The sequence below is a fragment of the Leptonotus elevatus genome, chromosome 14 (genome assembly GCF_054856555.1).
Source record: "Leptonotus elevatus isolate MCC_2025b chromosome 14, RoL_Lele_1.0, whole genome shotgun sequence".
Lineage (NCBI taxonomy): Eukaryota > Metazoa > Chordata > Actinopteri > Syngnathiformes > Syngnathidae > Leptonotus > Leptonotus elevatus.
Window position 1 is genome coordinate 22,150,363 of NC_141252.1, and position 19,720 is coordinate 22,170,082.

Sequence of the window (19,720 nt, forward strand, 5' to 3'; positions counted from 1 at the left end):
TATTTGTGGTGATCCATTGTGTTTCTGATTTGGGAGGACGGAACTATTGTAAATGAGCACGATTGATGGAAGGATAATTGGAAAGGAGGGTGGAGCGATTGAGACCGTTGTGTTGTGACTCGAGAGCGAGACGACGCAGTAAAGTTGTGCTGACAACTGACGTATCATCAGGAGCAGTACAAGATGGATTCTCGTATTTGTGAACAAATACCGCAAAATTTCAGCTTGCTGGGCAAGGTTAGAGGCAATGTGGACAGATTTTTGTTTTACTACACGGGGAGGGGTGGTGGTGAATATTGTATACCCTGCTACATGTGTACAAAGCTGAAATTACTTTGCGGCCCACTGGATGGTTAAGAATCACTGGTCTGAAAGACAAATTTGAAAGTGTTTCTGTGTGCTATTTACTGTAATGTTCTTTTTCCCCCTTCTCATTATAGTGTTGTTAAAAAAATAATTGAGCATCAGCCCAAGCCCTTTTACTTGGTAGCTGTGGACTATTCCAATAACACCATGGAGGACATTGTTAAGGTATGTATGTTGCATATTGTCACTGTCGGACAGAATCGTCGTACTTTCAAAATGACAACTTTTGAGGAAATAAGAAAAAACGTCATCTTGCTTGAGTGCCCAGACACCGCTTGATTCAGTTGTATTCTATCATATAGCATTGCACACTCACATCAACACAACACCAGCCAAAAAGTATGTTCTATTGCTAATTTGATATGCTAAAAATATACAGGTAGTCCTCAACTTACGAATTTGTTTTGTAAATTAAATCACAAGTTTTGTTTCTAAATACAATTTTATCAAAAATAAATAAAATAATAATAATAATAAAAATATGTAAAAAAACAAACAAAAATTAATTAAACTATATACCTTATATATACTTTCTATACAGTTCTATACAGCACAGCCGTCCACCTTGAAATCAATGTAAATAAAACAAAAGAAATATGGTTCAACCTGCCCTCACCCCAACACCCCATCATCATAGATACACACGCAGTTGACACATAGATACTTGCCCCATACTTCCTACTTCCTTTCCTTCATTACCGGGCAGAGGTCACATGACTACAGAGAATGCACAAAAACTTTCCATTACACTTGCAAAATACTTCTATTTCGGCATGTCTCAAAAACCCCTGATGGGAGCGTAAAAACTTTTTGGTGATATTTGAGTATTTTTTTTTAAATCATGTCTTTCCATTACCAGCTTGCTTTTGCACAACTTGCCTTTTGCGCAAAACAAAGGGTAATAGAAATGCACCTACTCTTTGGTGGAGGTTTTCATGCATGCCAGATACACCACACCAGCATCTATCGTAATTCAAACACAGTCTACTTCTTCCTCTGGTCGTTGAATCGGTGGAGACTGATGTCTGTGGATCTCACTCTGCTTTATCTATCCTTCCTTCCTTTCCTCAGTCTCTCCTTTGGTCTCTTGAGGTCTCCCTAATTTGTTGGAATTTAGATGTTTCTGGGGTTGGTGAAAGACTCTGGTTGGTAACCCGGTGGGTAGTAGGTAATGTCTGGTCATGCTGGATTTCCTTTATTTTCTTTGATCCTTCCTCTGGTCTCCTGACAACCTCACGACTCTTGCTGGATTCTTGCACACACACACACACACACATACACACGCACATGCACATACTCACCCACATACAAAATAAAAAATTATAAATAAAAAAAGAATAATAATTATAAATTAAAACAAAAGAAAAAAGAAAAAAGAAAGAGAGAGCAATGATGATGACTTGTCAAATCGGTAAAATTACCGAATGAACAATACTGAGCTCTCCCGAAAAAAACATTTAAAAATAAAAATGAGTATCATATCCCCCCCACACACACACACATCGCGTGTATGAGCACTCACAGGAGAAGTAGAATGTTCATTTAAAGCAATTTACTTCAAAGTAGCCGCTTGTTTACACAACTTGCAAGAAGAGCTCATTAATATGACAGACAGTATTAGCGGTTATTGAAAAATTTTTTTTTTGTTTTTTTACTACCTCTACTTCATGGAAATTCACCTATCGCGGGCGGGCTTCGAACGTATCACCTGCAAAAAGTGAGGGCTCACTGTATTGGCAAGTCATTAATGAGTGACACTGAGGAATTACCAGAATTGCATCAGTGCCACTCATGGTTGGCATGTGGAGCCATTGTTCCCAATAGGGCTGGGTATTGCCAATAACCTATGATAACGATACGATACATATCACGATACGATACGTATCGCGATACATATGTATCCCAATATATGATCTTCAAGGCGATACATATCCCAATATTTAACATTAATTTACTTGCATTTTTAGTGTAACAGTTAAATGTATACCTAAATGATATGTTTATTATGCTGGATGGCAAAACAATTTTTTTTAGCAGCTCTTCTGGTTTACCGCCAAGTGGCATGCCTGGTCTAAATGTGCACGCACTGCAGAGCAAGGAGCAGCTTTCACAGACACACCGGGAACATTTATGAATAGGCATGAGCTGATATGAGTAAAAATATCAAAGTATTAAAATTACAGCTCTAAAATGTGCTTATTTGAAATATTTGGGGAAATAATAACAGCACTTTTTCATGTAACACATTCTATTTGGTTTTTAAACAAAACATAGAAAAATTGGTACAATTTGAAACATGTACCATGTTAAAATTAATTTTATAAGTAAATAAATATTTACCTGTATTGTTCCTCTGTTTTGATTTTTCTTAGCAAGACACAATATCCAATCACTATGGACTATTTTTAAAACAGACTTCACACGCACACTTTTTTTTTTTTTTAAATAAGTAGGCTACAATGCAAACAAAACACCCAAGGCACTCATGTATGGAGATAAATTTGTGTCTTTATTGTCAATCAAACAAAAAAAGGGATTTGCAATCATAATTTTTTTTTAATCAAACAAAAAGGGGATTTGCAATCTCAAATGAATTTCAATTTAAAAAAAAAGGGATTTCAAATTAAAAAAAACATTTTGCAAAACAAAAAAACTAATTGCAAACAAAATTAATGTATTAGCATTTTTTTTACTTTTGCAAGCAAGTTTTTAGGTTTTGTTTGCAACTCCTGACTTTTGGTTGCAAATCTGGATTGCAGTTGCGAATATGTTGTGCGGTTGCAAATCTTTTTATGTCTTGTGTGGGCGGGGTCCTCCGCTCAACCGATGATAGAAGGTAAATATTGCTTCTTCTTTTTTACTTTTCTGTTTTAGTTATATTTATCTAAAAGCAACCCTTGATCCGGTACTTTGGTCTAACCATTCCAATTAGCGTAATCACTCACTCAGCTTTGCTTAGCCAGCTAGCCAGCTAGCTAGAAAGCTCTGAGTCAGATATTTGACACATTCATGAAGCTATGTTATTGGCAGTCGAAACACACAAATATATGTCTCACTGGGATAGCTGTTGTATGAAGTTTTGTTGTTGTTTTTTACTCATAAAGAAACCATTGCATTTGCTTCACATACAAGCAGGACTGGGAGTTGAATTTACAGTAGCTGCTTCCCCTACATTTGTGATAGTTGGGAATTAAAATATTTTGTAATAACTTTAATCTGTGATTGTTATATTGTTTATTGATCGTTTGGTAACTCTACAAATCATGTCAAACACAGCTTACCTGATTAAAAACAAAAGCCTACTTTGTATGTTTGTCACTTATAAGCTACTTATATTTTCTTTAATATTTAAGATGTGAAATCAGAAGATGAAAATGGAGGAGCCTCCTCCGTTCCTGAGGTGGTGCAGGCCCACAAGCATCCGTCTCAGAGAGTCTGTCCCACATGTCCTGTTTTTACCTGAACTGCAAAATGCTTTATTATTGATGGAAAATTGTGGAAAATTCATATGCTGAGTTTTCTAAAAATACAAGACAAACTGCTTGGCATAAGAATTTATTTTGTGACATAAACAAATGTAATAAATCTTAGGACCAATCTGCAAGTTTGCAATGTCTTTGATTGCCCACTAGACCGCAACATTGAGAGCCTGCAAGAAGATGTCCTGACCAGATTTGAAGGAATAAGAGGTTGGATTTATTTGCTGTAGCAAGTCTTTCCTCTGACAAAGAGCATTGGATGGCACATACGATGATCCCGTGCACTGTTCACTGTCATGGTCCAAAAGGAGGGGCTCTTCATATTGATGGATCTGGAATGTCAAATTAATTCATGAAAGGCTTTTGGGTGAAATTTTAGGACGAGCCTAAAATGCATTCAAACCTTTACAGGTGAACTTAATGTGACCATCTCTAAGCTTTTGAATGCACATGTTCAACTGTTAAATGTTTCAGTACTTTTTGTTGCTGTTCTCTAACAAGGAGCTTAACGGCAAAATTCACATACAGCTCATGGAGGTGGCATCATCAGGGAATGGCTGTTGGGAGACTGGTGTGCCTCAAATGGAATGGCCTGCACTTTCTCCAGACCTAAATCCTATTAAAAACCTGTGGGATCAGCAGAGTCGCCGTGTAGAGGCTGGAAACACTGCACCCCAGAACCTCAATGCCCTTCAAGAAGAGTGGGATGCCATGCCTCAGCAGACAATGAGTCGACTTGTGAACAGCATGAGACGTCGTTGTCAAGCTGTAATTGATGCTCAAGGGCACATGATTTATTGAGACTTTGAAATTTCTAGTTGTGAGTTACCCACCATTGTTGTTTCAATCAATTGTTTGAGATGAGGAAATCCCCAGTGCATCTTTCTACTTAGAGAGGGATTCCAGTGTGGTGGAACCACTCAAAGTGTCCTACATTCATGTATTGATATCACTGTAATGTGAACTTTTTAAATTGTTCATACATTTCCCCTGAAGGCCAAATATCCCTAACTTTTTGTGAGTTGTGTATATACAATTATTCATACCCCTCTGCAAATTTTGAATATGTGGACATTTTAGCATGACAAAATCCCAAAACACACAGCAAAGTGGTTAAGAAATGGTTTGCAGACAAAAATATTAACGTTTTGTCCAGAGAATCCAGACTTGAATTCTGAAAAAAAAAAAAAAAAAAGAGCTCATCGCTAAAGATTAATGTGCTAATATATCAGCCGAGTCATACAAAAAGCTGAACAGCAACTATAGGATGTGTTTCATTAGTTGTAATAGCTAATACATACTTTTCTATAGATTTTTGAGAAGGGTAAGAATAATTTTGGATATGCCACTTTCAATCGGTTGGGGCAGACCGCAGTATAGAGCAGTGCTGCGGTCCCCTGTCCGGTGCTGGATTTCACTTTCCTTTCTTTTCTTTGGTCCTTCCTCGGGTCTCCTGACGGCGGTGTTCGGTTTAGGTGAACGGTATGGGATTTTTTAATAGGTTTTTGGTGAATTAATGAATACACACACACTCACCCGCACGCACACACGCACTTACACATACTCACCCACATAAAAAAAAATACAAAATAAAAATATAAATAAAAAAGAATAAAACGACAAAATCGAAATGTTATTTATTTGGATTCACTGGGATGAAATACACCTTTTGCACATTCAAACAAGTGTCATGTAAAAAGTAATAGCAAGGCCACGTCCAGTGTGTGCATGCTATGTCGTGACATAAATGCATAGAGATGTCGTAAAAATGGCGGTGTCTTACCAGAGCTCGTTTGTGATGGGAGAACTTGTTTTAAAGTACTTGAAGTTGAAACGTGTTTTTAATCAAGCCATGTTCCTCCAATCCATGGAGTACACAGTAGTACTGACAGGTTACACCCCAGTTCTCTTCATAGCTGTTCCACCCCACATTTAAAAGAAGGAAGAGGATGTTAAAGACATAGAAAAAAAAGGTTACAATTGTTTACATGCATATGCAGCATACTACCATAAAACATCTAGAACAATCTAAAATATGGCTAAAACGACTTTTAGAAACTTAACACATCTTTTTTGGTACAGACAATCACTTATATAATGGTCTCGCATATAAAATTACCTCTGGTCATGGACACTTTTCCCACCTATACAACTGCCACGACCTGTTTCTTGTACAGCAGGGGTGTCCAAACCTTTTCCTCTGGGGGCCACATTCAGAAAAATAGAAAGATGCAAAGAACACTTTTTTTTTTCTATTTTTAATTATTAAACATGGTAAAACCAATCAAGCATGCAAATAGGTACACATTGTTTCTATAATGTTGTTATTTTTGAAAAATTCTACTGGAAAAGAAAATAAGGCAAATAGTTTAGGACATGTTCTGTTTTGGGCTGGCCCTGTATCCCCCCTAGAATAGATCTGCCCCTCCACTGAGTAGTAGCTAAATCGTATCATCACATTCAGAACCAAATCAAGAGCAATCTGTAATCAGGTGAACTGACTTGATAACCTTTAGTGTATGTCCATAAATCAGACGTTGACACTAAACAGAAAGTGGAGGAAACCATTTTTGTTTCTGAAACTGAATTACCTTGATTCTCCACAGTGTTATGAAGACAAATTGTCTACTATTTTACATTTGTTTGTGTCTGTATATCTAGAAAAGTTTATTAGTAGCGGTAGTGATCGTCCCCATTACTCAGTTTCCCCACATTTTTAACTTGACTTGTACAGTAAACAAACAGGAGCAATAAATAATAATCACAGAATTATCACAAATTTAATCTCTACTTCAAACATCCAAGATGTAGGGGAAGCAGCTACTGTAAATACATTTTACTCCCAGTCCTTCTTGTATGTGAAGCGAATGCAAAGGTTTCTTTTTGAGTAAAAAAACAACAAAACGTCATACTAACAGCTATCCCAGTGAGCCCTATATTTGTGTGTTTCGACTGCCAACAACATAGCTTCATGAATGAGTCAGGTATCAGACTATCAGAGCTAGCTAGCTAGCTAGCTAACATGGTTAAGCAATGCTGAGTGAGTGATTACGCTAATTGTAATGGTTAGACCAAAGCACTGGATAAATGATAGATTTAGAGTTGCTTTTAGATAAATATAAGATATAACTAAAACTGAAAAGTAAAAAAAACAAACAAACAATATTTACCTCGATGCTGGCGGCAACTGTAGAATGAGCCAGGAAGAGTCAGACAGCTGACCAATGAACGTTGTCGCAGCGGCTTCCAAGCTGCCCAATGAAAAGGCTTCTATCATCGGTTGAGTTTAATACCCCGCCCACACAAAACGGAAAAAGATTTGCAACCAAAAAACTGATTTGAAACCGCAAAACAGATCTGCAACCGCAAAACAGATTCGCAACTGCCAAACCAATTTGCAACCAAAAGTCAGGAGTTGCAAACAAAACCTGAAAACTTGCCACAAGTTAAAAAAAATTATAATAATACAAATTTTGTTTGCAATTTGTTTTTTGTTTACAAATATATATTTTTTAAATTTGAAATCCCTTTTTGTTTGATTTAAATTTGCTTGAGGTTAAAAATCCCCTTTTTGTTTGATTTAAAAAAAAAATTTGATTGCAAATGCGCTCATGCAACACGTGGACTAATTTAAGGCAATTGACTTCAAAGACTGCTTGTTAAGTACAATGCAAGCCGCTCCCCCAACAGCCACCCCCCCCCCCCCCCCCCCACCTGCTGTTAGTGCATGAGTGAAACTTCCAGCGCAAGCAACCTTGCTTTAACTGCCTATTTAACGTTAACGAGCAATATTGATTCTGACGCCTGCGTATCGATATGTGTATTGTAATGAGGCCCACAACGATTATATATACGAAATATTGTTGTATACATTTTTTGAGCACACCCCTAGTTTTCAACATGTAAGCGATTTTCATGTTATGTCTTGTAATTTAAATTTTGGTTTAGAGATATTGGAATAAAAAAGCATGAATGTCAAATAACATTCAATTTTGTTTTTCATCAGTCCATTGCCTGTGCACTCGGAATTGGGAAGATCCAGAGGAAACCCTTTGAAGAGGCCTTCCTTAAACAGGACCTCAGTGTAGGTTGCACTTTTTGGGCCAATAGAAAGTTTACAAATGTACGTTATAGAGCAGTGGTGTCAAGGTCCGGTCCTCGAGGGCCTGAGTCCTGCCTGTTTTAGAGGTTTCCCACGTTCAACACAGCTGATTTATATTAAAGCTCATCAGCAAGCTCTGCAGGAGCCTGATAATGATTCTGATCATTGAATCAGGTGTGTTGGAGTAGAGAAACCTTGAAAACATGCAGGACTCAGGCCCTCGAGGACCAGATCTTGACACATGTGATATGGAGTATATGTAAGTGATCATTTAAAGAAAGACAATTCTCCTGTTGAGTCACTGATAGTGTAGTGGTACAGTCCATACGGCTGACTTGGGTGCAGGCAGTGTGGGTTTAATTACCATTCAGCGAGAGAGTGAATGTGAGTGAAAGTGTTTGTTTATAGCATTTATTTCACTGTCCACATGTTAATTTTGAAGATTTTGACAGATTTACCTCAAATATACCATCAGGAGCTGAAAACACATTTAAAGCAATACAAAGTTAATCTTGGCTCTCACACCTAAACAAAACGTTGTGGACTCTAAATGATTGCACTATTTTGTGTATTTTAGCATCTTGAGTGTGATTATAGCATTTATTTTACTGTGCACATGTTAATTTTGAAGATTTGGACAGTTTCACCTGAATCGGGCTGAAAAAGCATTTTAAGCAATAAAAAGTTCATCTTGGCTCTCATACCTAAACCAAACATTGTGGAATTCTTGCACTGTTTATGTTCCCTTTGACTTACTGGCAACTGGTCTACTGTATAGCCTCGTCTGCCTTCCAACTGAAGTCAACCAGCATAGGCTCCACCTCCACGTGACCCTAAACAGGATAAACTATATACTGTAGATGATGGATGGTTTTGGGTGGGTTGGGTGTGTTTGTAATTGTGTTGTTTTCTAAAACATTTTAACTGCTTCTAATATTGTCTCTCACATTCTTAAAAGGTCATGGACATTGATTTTTTGCACGTCAACCTTTGCATGGAGGGTGTCCATCTCAAGGAACTGTTCTCTGTCCACTGGTTGTGTGAGTTCGGTCTGGTGGAGAACATAGAGCTAGTGGTGGAAGAGTATCGCCAGACCAGGGGACTGCTGGTATGTACTGAATAGAGAGAGAACAACAACAATTGGGTATACTACCGTATACAGTATAATATCAAACTATTGCTGCACCCAATTTAAAACCGTTCTCAGGTGTCTTAGACATACAGATCCTTTCCCCCAAAAATCAGACATCATGGAAAAGTTGATTAATTTCCATAATCCCATCAAAAAGTTAAACTTTCATTGAATATAGATTAAGCCCACAATTTAAACAATTTAACGTAGGCCCTACCTCGCTTTTGTTAGCATCGCTGATACCCCACAAATTTGAAATCTTGCATGGAACCCCAATCCAAGGGAGGTTGACAGTCATCATTACCCTCTTCTATTTTCTTTTTTTCTTTTCTTTTTACCATGTTTATTTAGAAATGTTTTCAATGAACAACATACAACAAACAGTGACTTACAATTTCTGTCAATTGTTGGCTTTCTACTGTCTCCTTGACACACAGGAGACAAGATATACACACACACAAATTAATAAATAAATCACAATATGAAGAAATGTATATGAAACTATACATCTGTATATTCTGCATGTGTACATTTCCCCCCAAATGTGCGCTAAACATATTGCAATACATACTCACAATAACACAAACACTTTGAAGTACTTATCCCATTTTTTTTAACCAAAGTCCACGTATACTACTACTATTTCAAGTGTTCTAAAATTGGCTGCCATACAATACAAAACTTTTGAGGGTTGTCTAATACCTCGTATCTCAGTTTTTCTATATGTAACACTCCTATAAATTCCCTAAGCCAGGTTTCAAAGTGGGGTGGAACATCAGACTTCCATAATTTTAAGATGCCCCTTTTGGTTATTATCATGCCATAAGCAACCACAAAAGTCTTATCATGACCCAATTTTTGCAAAGCATCCGAAAAACCAAACAGAGCAATTATAGGGTCAGGATCAATTGGTATTTTGAATACTTGAGAGTACCATTTAAATATTGAAAATCAAAAATCTCGAATCCTTGGGCGGAGCCAAAATTTATGTGCTAATGTGCTATTCGTTATCTTACATCTTTCACATATAGGTGATGTTTGTGGGAAGGTTTTGTTTAACCTCACTTTTGACTAATGTAACTACCTTATACTGAATTATCTGTAGCCTAGAGTTAACAGAACATTTTTTAATGTCACCCAGCGCTTTTTCCACCATATATCCTCCCTTATTGTAATATTGAGAACCTCGTCCCATTTTTCTTTAATCAAAGATGTGGAACAAGTACATTTGCTCAAATTATTATTATTTTTTTTACTAATGAAGAGATTACATTTTAGAAAAATGGGCCCCATTAAGATTTTAAACAAATCCTTTTCCAAAGGGAGACAGTTAAATGTTGGGATATTTTGTCTGACATAACTCCTCAATTGTAAGAATCTAAAAAAATTACCTTTAGGCAAATTATATTTTATTTGTAATTGTTCAAATGAACAGAATTTGTTATCAATATATACATTTTTAATTGACTCTATACCCATCGGACTCCATTCTCTAAAAAACGGATCCGTAAATGAGGGAGCAAAATGATTATGCCACACTGGAACATGTACTAGGGAGATTGCAAAATTTTCGAATCTGCATTTAGATTTTCTGGGTGCGCAGTATAATAAAATGTTCTCCTCTCTGAGAGGACAATGGCCTAGGCAAGTAAAAAATAATTGCCTGGAGAGAGGTTTTTGGGACTAAACTATGTTCTATTGTCAACCAAGAAGGAACATTCTCTGACGACACCAAGTCTTGATTAATTTGCCAATACACCATGACTCTTACATTGGCTGCCCAATAATAGTGCAAGAAAAACGGTAGGCCAAGACTGCCATCTTCCTTGGCTTGTTGGAGAAATTGTTTTGCAATTCTATGCACCTTATAACCCCAAATGAAAGGCAAAATAACCGAGTCAATCAACTTAAAATGCTTTTTTGGGATATATACAGGAATATTCTAAAATGAATTGAAAAATCTTGGTAGGGAGACCATCTTAATTATTATAGGCCTGCTGCGAAGCAGAAGGCATATTACTATCCTAGAAAAAGGGAAAAAGGGTTTATTATTTTCTGCAAAAATGCGGCCCGTACCGTAGATCGCACCGGCACAAATGAGGTATCAAACGATGCGGCTCGATCTGACTCGCTGCGGCATTATTTTTCTTAAGAATTCCGAGTTACCATGGCGCCGCTATTCCAAAAAAACTCCCAAAAAAAAGTCCCATTGAAATGAATGGGAAAAGGAAAGACAAAATCACACATCAAGCACCTTTTTCCAAGACACGTTAACCGACCGATATGAATTTTTGCTTATTTTGTTGCAATTTTTCCCAAAAAAAAAAAATTTAAGGAATGAAAGCTCTCCCCCCTGTGCGGGTTCAAAGACACTGAGCGAAATAGCTTTTTAACATTGGTGTGTATTGTGTCGGCTTGAGTGGAGAAATTAGCCTTTGAGTGACGGGAACCAAAAAATCTATTTCCAAAAGTTTCACTTCAACTCGTCACCATGGCCACAATCTTTGCTCACTAGGCATTGTTAGAAAACGTTTCTTTGTTTTCCCGTGTTCACAATGTTGATTATCAAACTCAGACAATGAGATCGGTGAAATCAGGATTTATTTTCACATAAGCTTATGGACACATGAAGTCGCAGCCAAACGCCGCCATTGTTTCCCCGCATGTGTGTCGCTCCTCCTCCGAGCAAATCACTAGTATCCTCCCCTGATTCTTCAAACCCCTCCCCGTCTTCTTCGTCCAATCCTCAGCCGTTCTTCTCCTTCCCAGACAGTCACATGATACATCAATACACTCACCAAACTTCCCCCTCCTACAATGATGTTGTTTTCAGAGCAGACCTGCTGGCCCCAGTTTAAACAAATAAATCTAATTAACACATTCGCTTTGCTCTCAGTAATGTGAAGAGAAAAACCCCCTTCTTGCTCAACTGGTTTTGTAAAGACAAAGGAATCTATTTAACACATTTGCTTCATACCCCCACATCACCTTAAATTCTCCCTCAGAGACATACTGAGTAAATTAAAGCAATTGTGTCCACTTCTAAATAGTAATATTATAAATTAAACAGTTATAATTAACTTAATTCATTTCAATCCATCTTTTGGACTTGACAGAGTCCAACATACAGAATAATTAATTAATTTTACAGAAAAATTCCAGCGGGGATCTTCATCATCGCAAACGGCCATGTCCACACAATGTAAATAAGCGCAAGCAGATGTAATTGGAGACATCGCAGTGTGAGGACTTTGGGTCAAAGAAGAGAAAAAAATAAATAGAGTTTTGACAACCTAAGTAATCTATACCAGGTTACAAATCACACAAAACTTCCAAATATCTGCCCCCTCAACGAGTAAAACAAACATTTTATAATCAAAAGCAACAAAAATGACAATACTCCTAGATCTAAGCAAACCGAAAATTATTCTCAAAAAGCTAAACAACCCCACCTCCTTTACAGATTAGTGGGGCCTGTAAAAACACAGCAAAATACATTACAAAGAGTAACATCTGTGGGATTCATAAATCACAGTGTTGTGAGAAAAATCTAAAATTAACCAGCAAACTCGCTGTTGTCGGTTCCACTCCCAAGATTTCAATCCAGAAGCTGGGACTTAAAAAGAAAATGGGCATAATTTAGTAGACCAAATCCAACAAGCATCAAATAACGAAAAATTAAATAATTAAGTTTGAACTAAATTTTACCAAATAACCTATCACAAATTCACATATGTTATTTCCAATTTCCTAAACTACGTTGCTATAGATCACATCTCCCAATCTGACACAGTACAGAGTGCAAATGTAAACAATCAGACCAAAATACGACCTGAGGGGCAAATCTCAGATGACCAGAGAACTTTGAGTCAACAACTGGAGTCAATATCCATTCCTGTCCAGCAGATGTCAGCAGCTGCGCAGGGCAAAGTTCAAAGCAGGCCTGGGCTTTCACTGTGTTGCTCCCAGGAAGAGTTCATCAAGGCCACAGGAGGAGATTTCGAGATGTCTGCTCAAAAGATAGACTGGACATTATGCTCAATCCCAAAACAATGCATAAGAGTCATTGAACAGTCACTGGACGTGTGTATACACGGTGCACCATCCCAGATGCAGGCTGTGGTCACTTCACCGCACCGAAAGCAGCCTTCGTGCAGCTTGCCGTCCACTCATTACACCAAGCAGAGCAGGAGAACGCTGTCCGCAATCGGGAGCCCAATAGCCAGGTTAATCCAGCACGATGTTGGGACACCCAAGAAAAACACCTTTTGGCCAATGATTGAACCTGGTTGACACATTATCCACTCGCAATAGACAGAGGGAGATAAGATCACAGCAAGAGAGTTCACTACCTGTATTTATGCATAGTATGTGTCTTATAAAAAATTATTTTGTATAACTATAGCATACCATATTTTCATAGCAGTCTACCTTAGACTCTTTTTTCATTACATGTTACCTCAAATAATGTCTAAAATGTGACAACTACCGATCAGCGCCCACATGGGTGTCCTAAGCCTCGGAACCGCCCACAAAATGGTGACACCAAATTCTGGAATGAAACTCAGAGAGAGAACAAAGGTTAAAAAAAATGTCATGCCTACGACTGAGTTATCAGGGAGTCATAGGAAGAAAAAAAATTAAAAATTATTTATCAAAAAACAAGTATTACTTCACATACAACTATAAAAGCGAACCTAATCAAATACAGAAAAAATACAAACATGGCCACACAACCCTTTACACACTATCCCAGTCCCACTCTCAACTTTTCAAACTATTGCTGGCACATACGCACACACACATCCCAACTAGAAAAACTCCCATAGTAATCACACAATTGACCCCAGTCATTTTATAACAAAAAACATTCACTTGAAGTCTCACCTCCTCCACAAATGCTGCTCTCACACACACACACACACACACACACACACACACACACACACACACACACACACACACACACACACACACACACACACACACACACACACACACACACACACACACACACACACACACACACACCTATCACAGGGTCAAAACACACAGTATTACAGTCAAATTCACCTTCCATTCCTCACATTATTTGCACGTTTATTATCACATGCAATACGTATACACCATTATCATTAATTCAGTGACGTCCCACTGGTGGTACCACAATTCAACAGGCCATATTTACCTCGCAACGTCGCTCGTTACTCCTTCCTTACCTCAAAATAAACACAGACAACCACAAAAGGTACCCACATCACAGACATTGAACATACATAAATAACGAATCACGTAATCTCTCGATCAAACAAACAGCGGTACAAGCCAATTTCCCCGCTGCTATCAACCTGTCCGTACCCTCAATACTGCTTAATTTTCAGCAGCCGTGCATTTTAAAATAACTTATTACGTGCTATCGAATGCTCCCCAGAGGTAAAATTAAACACTCTGCGTCATCCTGTCCCAAATAACTGCTATGAAAAAAGCAGGCGCGTACCATAATCTCTAGATTTCTTAGTGGAAGAAAAAACCCCGCATCAATCCGTATCCCTCTCAAAATTAATTAAATAACCATTATGGTCTATCGAATTCTTCGTAGCGGAATAAAACAAAACAAAATAAAACCGCTTACTTCATCCTGTCGTCAAAAAATGCTTCTACATGCCAGCACTTTCAGAGTGCTCCACCCCACGTACGTGTTATTTAAAAAAGAAAAACACCCATTCACCCAAATCTCATGTACAATGCAGTTAAAATTTATCACACGAAAACCGTCGCAGCATTCTCAACAGACAGGACTTCCCTATGTGGATAAACATCTCCACTTACCGTAATTTAGTAGTTAGGCGCCTAGAAAGTCCTGTCCTTTATGAATTCAGCGTCTGGGTTCACCATCTGTTAGAAAACGTTTCTTTGTTTTCCCGTGTTCACAATGTTGATTATCAAACTCAGACAATGAGATCGGTGAAATCAGGATTTATTTTCACATAAGCTTATGGACACATGAAGCCGACCAAACGTCGCCATTCTTTCCCCGCATGTGTGACGCTCCTCCTCCGAGCAAATCACTAGTATCCTCCCCTGATTCTTCAAACCCCTCCCCGTCTTCTTCGTCCAATCCTCAGCCGTTCTTCTCCTTCCCAGACAGTCACATGATACATCAATACACTCACCAAACTTCCCCCTCCTACAATGATGTTGTTTTCAGAGCAGACCTTAAACAAAGAAATATTTTTAACACATTCGCTTTGCTCTCAGTAATGTGAAGAGAAACCCCCCCTTCTTGCTCAACTGGTTTTGTAAAGACAAAGGAATCTATTTAACACATTTGCTTCACACCCCCACATCACCTTAAATTCTCCCTCAGAGACATACTGAGTAAATTAAAGCAATTTTGTTCACTTCTAAATAGTAATATTATAAATCAAACAGTTGTAATTAAATTCATTAATTTCACAGTCCATTCCATTGCCTTTAAAAAAAAAAAATAACAATGTTGCGTTTTTTTTATGTATTTTTTTATGTAAATGAGCTGAACAGTTTAGAATGTAAACGATAGAAATCGTTCAAGAAATGTGGAAGTTAACCATAATCAACATAAACTAAACGTATCTTACTGTCCCTGTTTGAAGATGCAGATTCCAGAAATGGTTCCTTAGAACGGCAAGGGTTTGGGGAATGCGAGCATGTTCTCATTTTTTTAATCGGATGAAAAATTACCAAATTAGAGCAGGTTGAAAACGGTAATGGTCAGCAGCCAAACTCTTAATCAACGTTAAGCATTAAATGCCTTCACATTTAAGGTGTTTTAAGCATATACAACTCGGATTGTCTGAGGACCACACCACAAACACATCTACTCACTCTACCCCCCCCCCCCCCTTCTATTTTCTATCCTTCTGATCGTTTTTCACCAAGCTACTTGGCAATTGCCCCGTAGCCCATTTCACCCTGTGGAGAGGTCTACCACTTTGTCCTTGGTGTCTTTTGACAGCTCTTTGTTTTTGCCGATAGTAGCCGTTGTAGTCTGGCAGGTTGTGAGGTACATATGTGTTTTTATGCGCCTAACAAACTCAAAAGGTTGCTCCTAAGTTAGATTGATAAGTTGATCGGTGGTGGACTTTTTGAAGGCACAGTAACAGGTCTTTGAGGGCCAGAATTCTAGCTGATTGGCACATGTTCAAATGTTTATTTCCAGCACTAACATACAAATAAATTATATAATATATTGTATATATATTGTATAAAAATCATACAATGTTATTTTCGGATTTTTGTACTTAAGATTGTGACTCACAGTGGATGAGGAAAATTCCAGACTCCTACATGATTTCGGTGGTAAAACTTAAATCGCAGGCTGTTCAAATACTTATTTTCCTCACTGTATAAATGTATTTATTTATTTTTAAATTTCAATAAAACCATGCCTAATTTTAATGGCACTGGAAGTTTTGTTAATGTTTACACACAATTAAATATGTATGAAAGTAAATCAACCACTACTACAGTATACAAATTTTAACATAAGACATAAAACACGTGCAGTTATTAATCATCTGATAGCTGAAAGGATGTATCCTGGGTTAATAATTAAATAAGAAATAATAATTTTAATTTACTAAAATAATAATTGAACTACTTATGGGCACTGATGGTTCATGTGTTATGCTGCCCACCCATGTGATCCAAGCATTTTTAACTTGGGGATCACATTAGATCAATGCCCAGTTTGAACTTTACATATGATTTTATTGTCACGCTTACTAATTTATTGACAATAAAAAAACACATTTTAAAGCTGTCTCTTTTGTGCTTCTAGCCCATCCGTATGTGTGTTCTGGGTCCTCCTGCAGTGGGGAAAAGCAGCGTGTCTCAACAAATATGTAACCACTACAAGCTCCATCACATCAAGTTGAATGAGACAATATCTGAGACCATCTCACACCTGGTTAGAGTCTCTGCACTTTGAACTAAATTTGTTGACTGTACTCAGTTTACTATCCCTTTATCCAGGAATTTATGGTGAAGAACACTCCTTCAGATGCAGAGAATGAAGAATCAACATCAGTAATAGAAGCCCAGGAACTGCTTAATATTGTCAAGGACAATATGGAACAGAACGGAGGTACAGACTTACAAAGTTTAACTTACTACTATTACCATACATTTTAGTATGCTATGGGGTATATGCCACGGAGGGGTGCGAATGTCGGGATGTGAATGTCGGGATGTGAATGTCGGGATGTGAATGTCGGGATGTGAATGTCGGGATGTGAATGTCGGGATGTGAATGTCGGGATGTGAATGTCGGGATGTGAATGTCGGGATGTGAATGTCGGGATGTGGCCTGTGTGACGCAGCAGTGGCTTGAAACGGCGTGGGTGTGTGACTTACGGAAATCAGAAGTCCGTGGCATCTACCCTATATTGTATCATAGTCATGGTAATAAAGTGACTGAAGTGCATTGTTGACCACATGTGGCGGCCGTGGCTCAGGGTGTAGAGACGGTTGCTCAGGAACCAGAAGGTTGGTTATTCGATCCCCGCTCTCCCCAAGTCATGTGTCGTTGTGTCCTTGGGCAAGGCACTTCACACACATTGCCTCCAGTGCTACTCACACTGGTGTATGGAAGGTGTGAATGTTTGGTGGTGGTCGGAGGGGCCGTAGGCGCACACTGGCAGCCACGCTTTTGTCAGCCTGCCCCAGGGTAGCTGTGGCTACTTAAGTAGCTTACCGCCACCACAGTGTGAATGTGTGAGTGCATGAATAATGTATCCATTCCTCTGTAAAGCGTCTTTGAGTGTCTAGAAAAGCGCTATATAAATCCAATGCATTATTATTATTATATATGTGGTCATTACAATATAGTGGAATAAAAAAAAAAAAGTAAAATCTTCTACATGACACAGGTTGACATTGAAGTTGTCTTAACTCTAATACAATTCATGTCCTCCAAGTGTACAAACAAGTTCAAGTACAACTAAACTAAAATAAAACAACTCACCCTTTTAAGACGGCTGACAAAAACACAATGGAGATGGAACAAGTAATGTTTTTGTAGCGATTATTTGGGTTGCCGTAATGGCGAATGAGAAATTTAGACGGTACTGAGGGGAATTGTAATTTTCTCAGCAACCTCTGGGGGCACCACGTTGACTTTGCTTATTTGTAGGAGCAAAATAAATGATAAAAATCCTATTGTCAAGTATTCATAATCTGAATTTGCTACTTTAGTTAATTATAGAGTTCTTTGCTTTAATAAGAGAATTACTAATCCACTCAGAAAACACAAATGATTCGGCAGAAATGGAATCTCTAGACAACAAATGTATTTAGTAAACACACACATATCAAACACAGCCTAACCTATTAATGAAACGGAATTAACATGTGAATCAAAGATAAAACGAAAACATGCAACCTAACGAACTAAGATAAAAAAGGTAATGCAAAAGATAGATGGGGTATTGAGATGGAAGCGTTTTGACCTGTCAATCCTTTTTTATTTGAATCAAGCATTGCGCCAGTGGTATGGTCAGATTGCAATGAAGGCGCACTTACGGCCTGGTTCAGGTGCACGGGAGAGAGAGGGACTCGGCAAGCGTCGATCCTCAGTTGAAGAAAACTCAGTTGGAGGTGATCTGGTTGGTCGGCGCACGCGCAGCTGGAATGCGGTTGGTGGAGAGGTGCGCGTAGGGGCCGCGGCAGGTCCTTGGCTGGCACAAGTCCCGGTTGGTGGTGAAGTGCTTGCGCGGTTGAGAGGCCGCAGTCATTTGATGTGGGTGCTGCGGGGCGTCTCGGGCGCACGGCTGGAGCAGAAATGTGGTTGCTGGCGCGCAGCTTCTCTGTGCCTAACAGCCCCTGAATCACTGAAGTCCTATGCTCCAACTTCCAAAGTAAGATAGATTGGTCGATTGTATTAAATGCCTTTGAGAGATCGAGAAATACACTAATAGCAATTTCTCCCCTCTAAAAAGCATCAATCATTTACTTTCTCGATCAAGTCAGAAATGGCCATACACGTGCTGCTATGTTTTCGGAAACCATATTGCAAAGACAATAGCATATTGTGTTTTTCTAAATAATCTTCTGGTCTCAAGTCGACCATTCTATCCAAAAGTTTGGATAGGGTTGATAAAATGGATATGGGTCTAGTTTTGCATTTCATTTATGTAATCAGATTTATATACTGGTATTATTTTAGCCACCTTGATTTGTTTTGGAACAATGCAATGCTGAAGAGATTATTATGTTTATTATATGTGCAAGTGGCTCAGCTATTCTATTCACAATAGCTTTGAGAATCTTACTGGAGATATCATCAGCACCAGCTTTTTATGTACATTTCGTCTTATTTATAATGTTAGCTACTTCCATTTTACAAGTATAATTTATGGCCCCCGGTGGAAAAATCTGTTCAGTTTTTTTTCCAACAGGGGCAAAAAATCAATTAAAAATGTTTGGTAAATTATCTTCCATTGTAATATTATTTGATTGAGCCTGCTCATTTAATCGAGCATTGTGAGTGACAGTCACACCGGCTGAACTTGGCAGAGGGAGCATCGTAGACTTTGGGGCCAGCCGAAAATACAATTAAAGTCAGTGTGTGGCAGAGCAAAGAACAACAACAACAGCAGGAGG

The 19,720-nt window shown here is 38.3% G+C and overlaps 1 protein-coding gene across 9 annotated transcripts in view; it reads left to right on the top strand.

The window, feature by feature from the left end:
- ak7b (adenylate kinase 7b) overlaps positions 1-19,720 on the top strand; it is a 125,686-nt gene that overhangs the window by 45,698 nt on the left and 60,268 nt on the right. For 8 of the 9 annotated variants that reach the window (XM_086094527.1, XM_086094523.1, XM_086094528.1 and 5 more), the window contains 5 exons: positions 441-531; positions 7,852-7,929; positions 8,906-9,055; positions 16,899-17,027; positions 17,093-17,204. In XM_086094527.1, coding sequence (XP_085950653.1) covers positions 441-531; positions 7,852-7,929; positions 8,906-9,055; positions 16,899-17,027; positions 17,093-17,204 — 560 coding nt within the window. The remainder of the gene's footprint in view (positions 1-440; positions 532-7,851; positions 7,930-8,905; positions 9,056-16,898; positions 17,028-17,092; positions 17,205-19,720) is intronic. The other variant, XM_086094524.1, reaches the window with a different exon arrangement.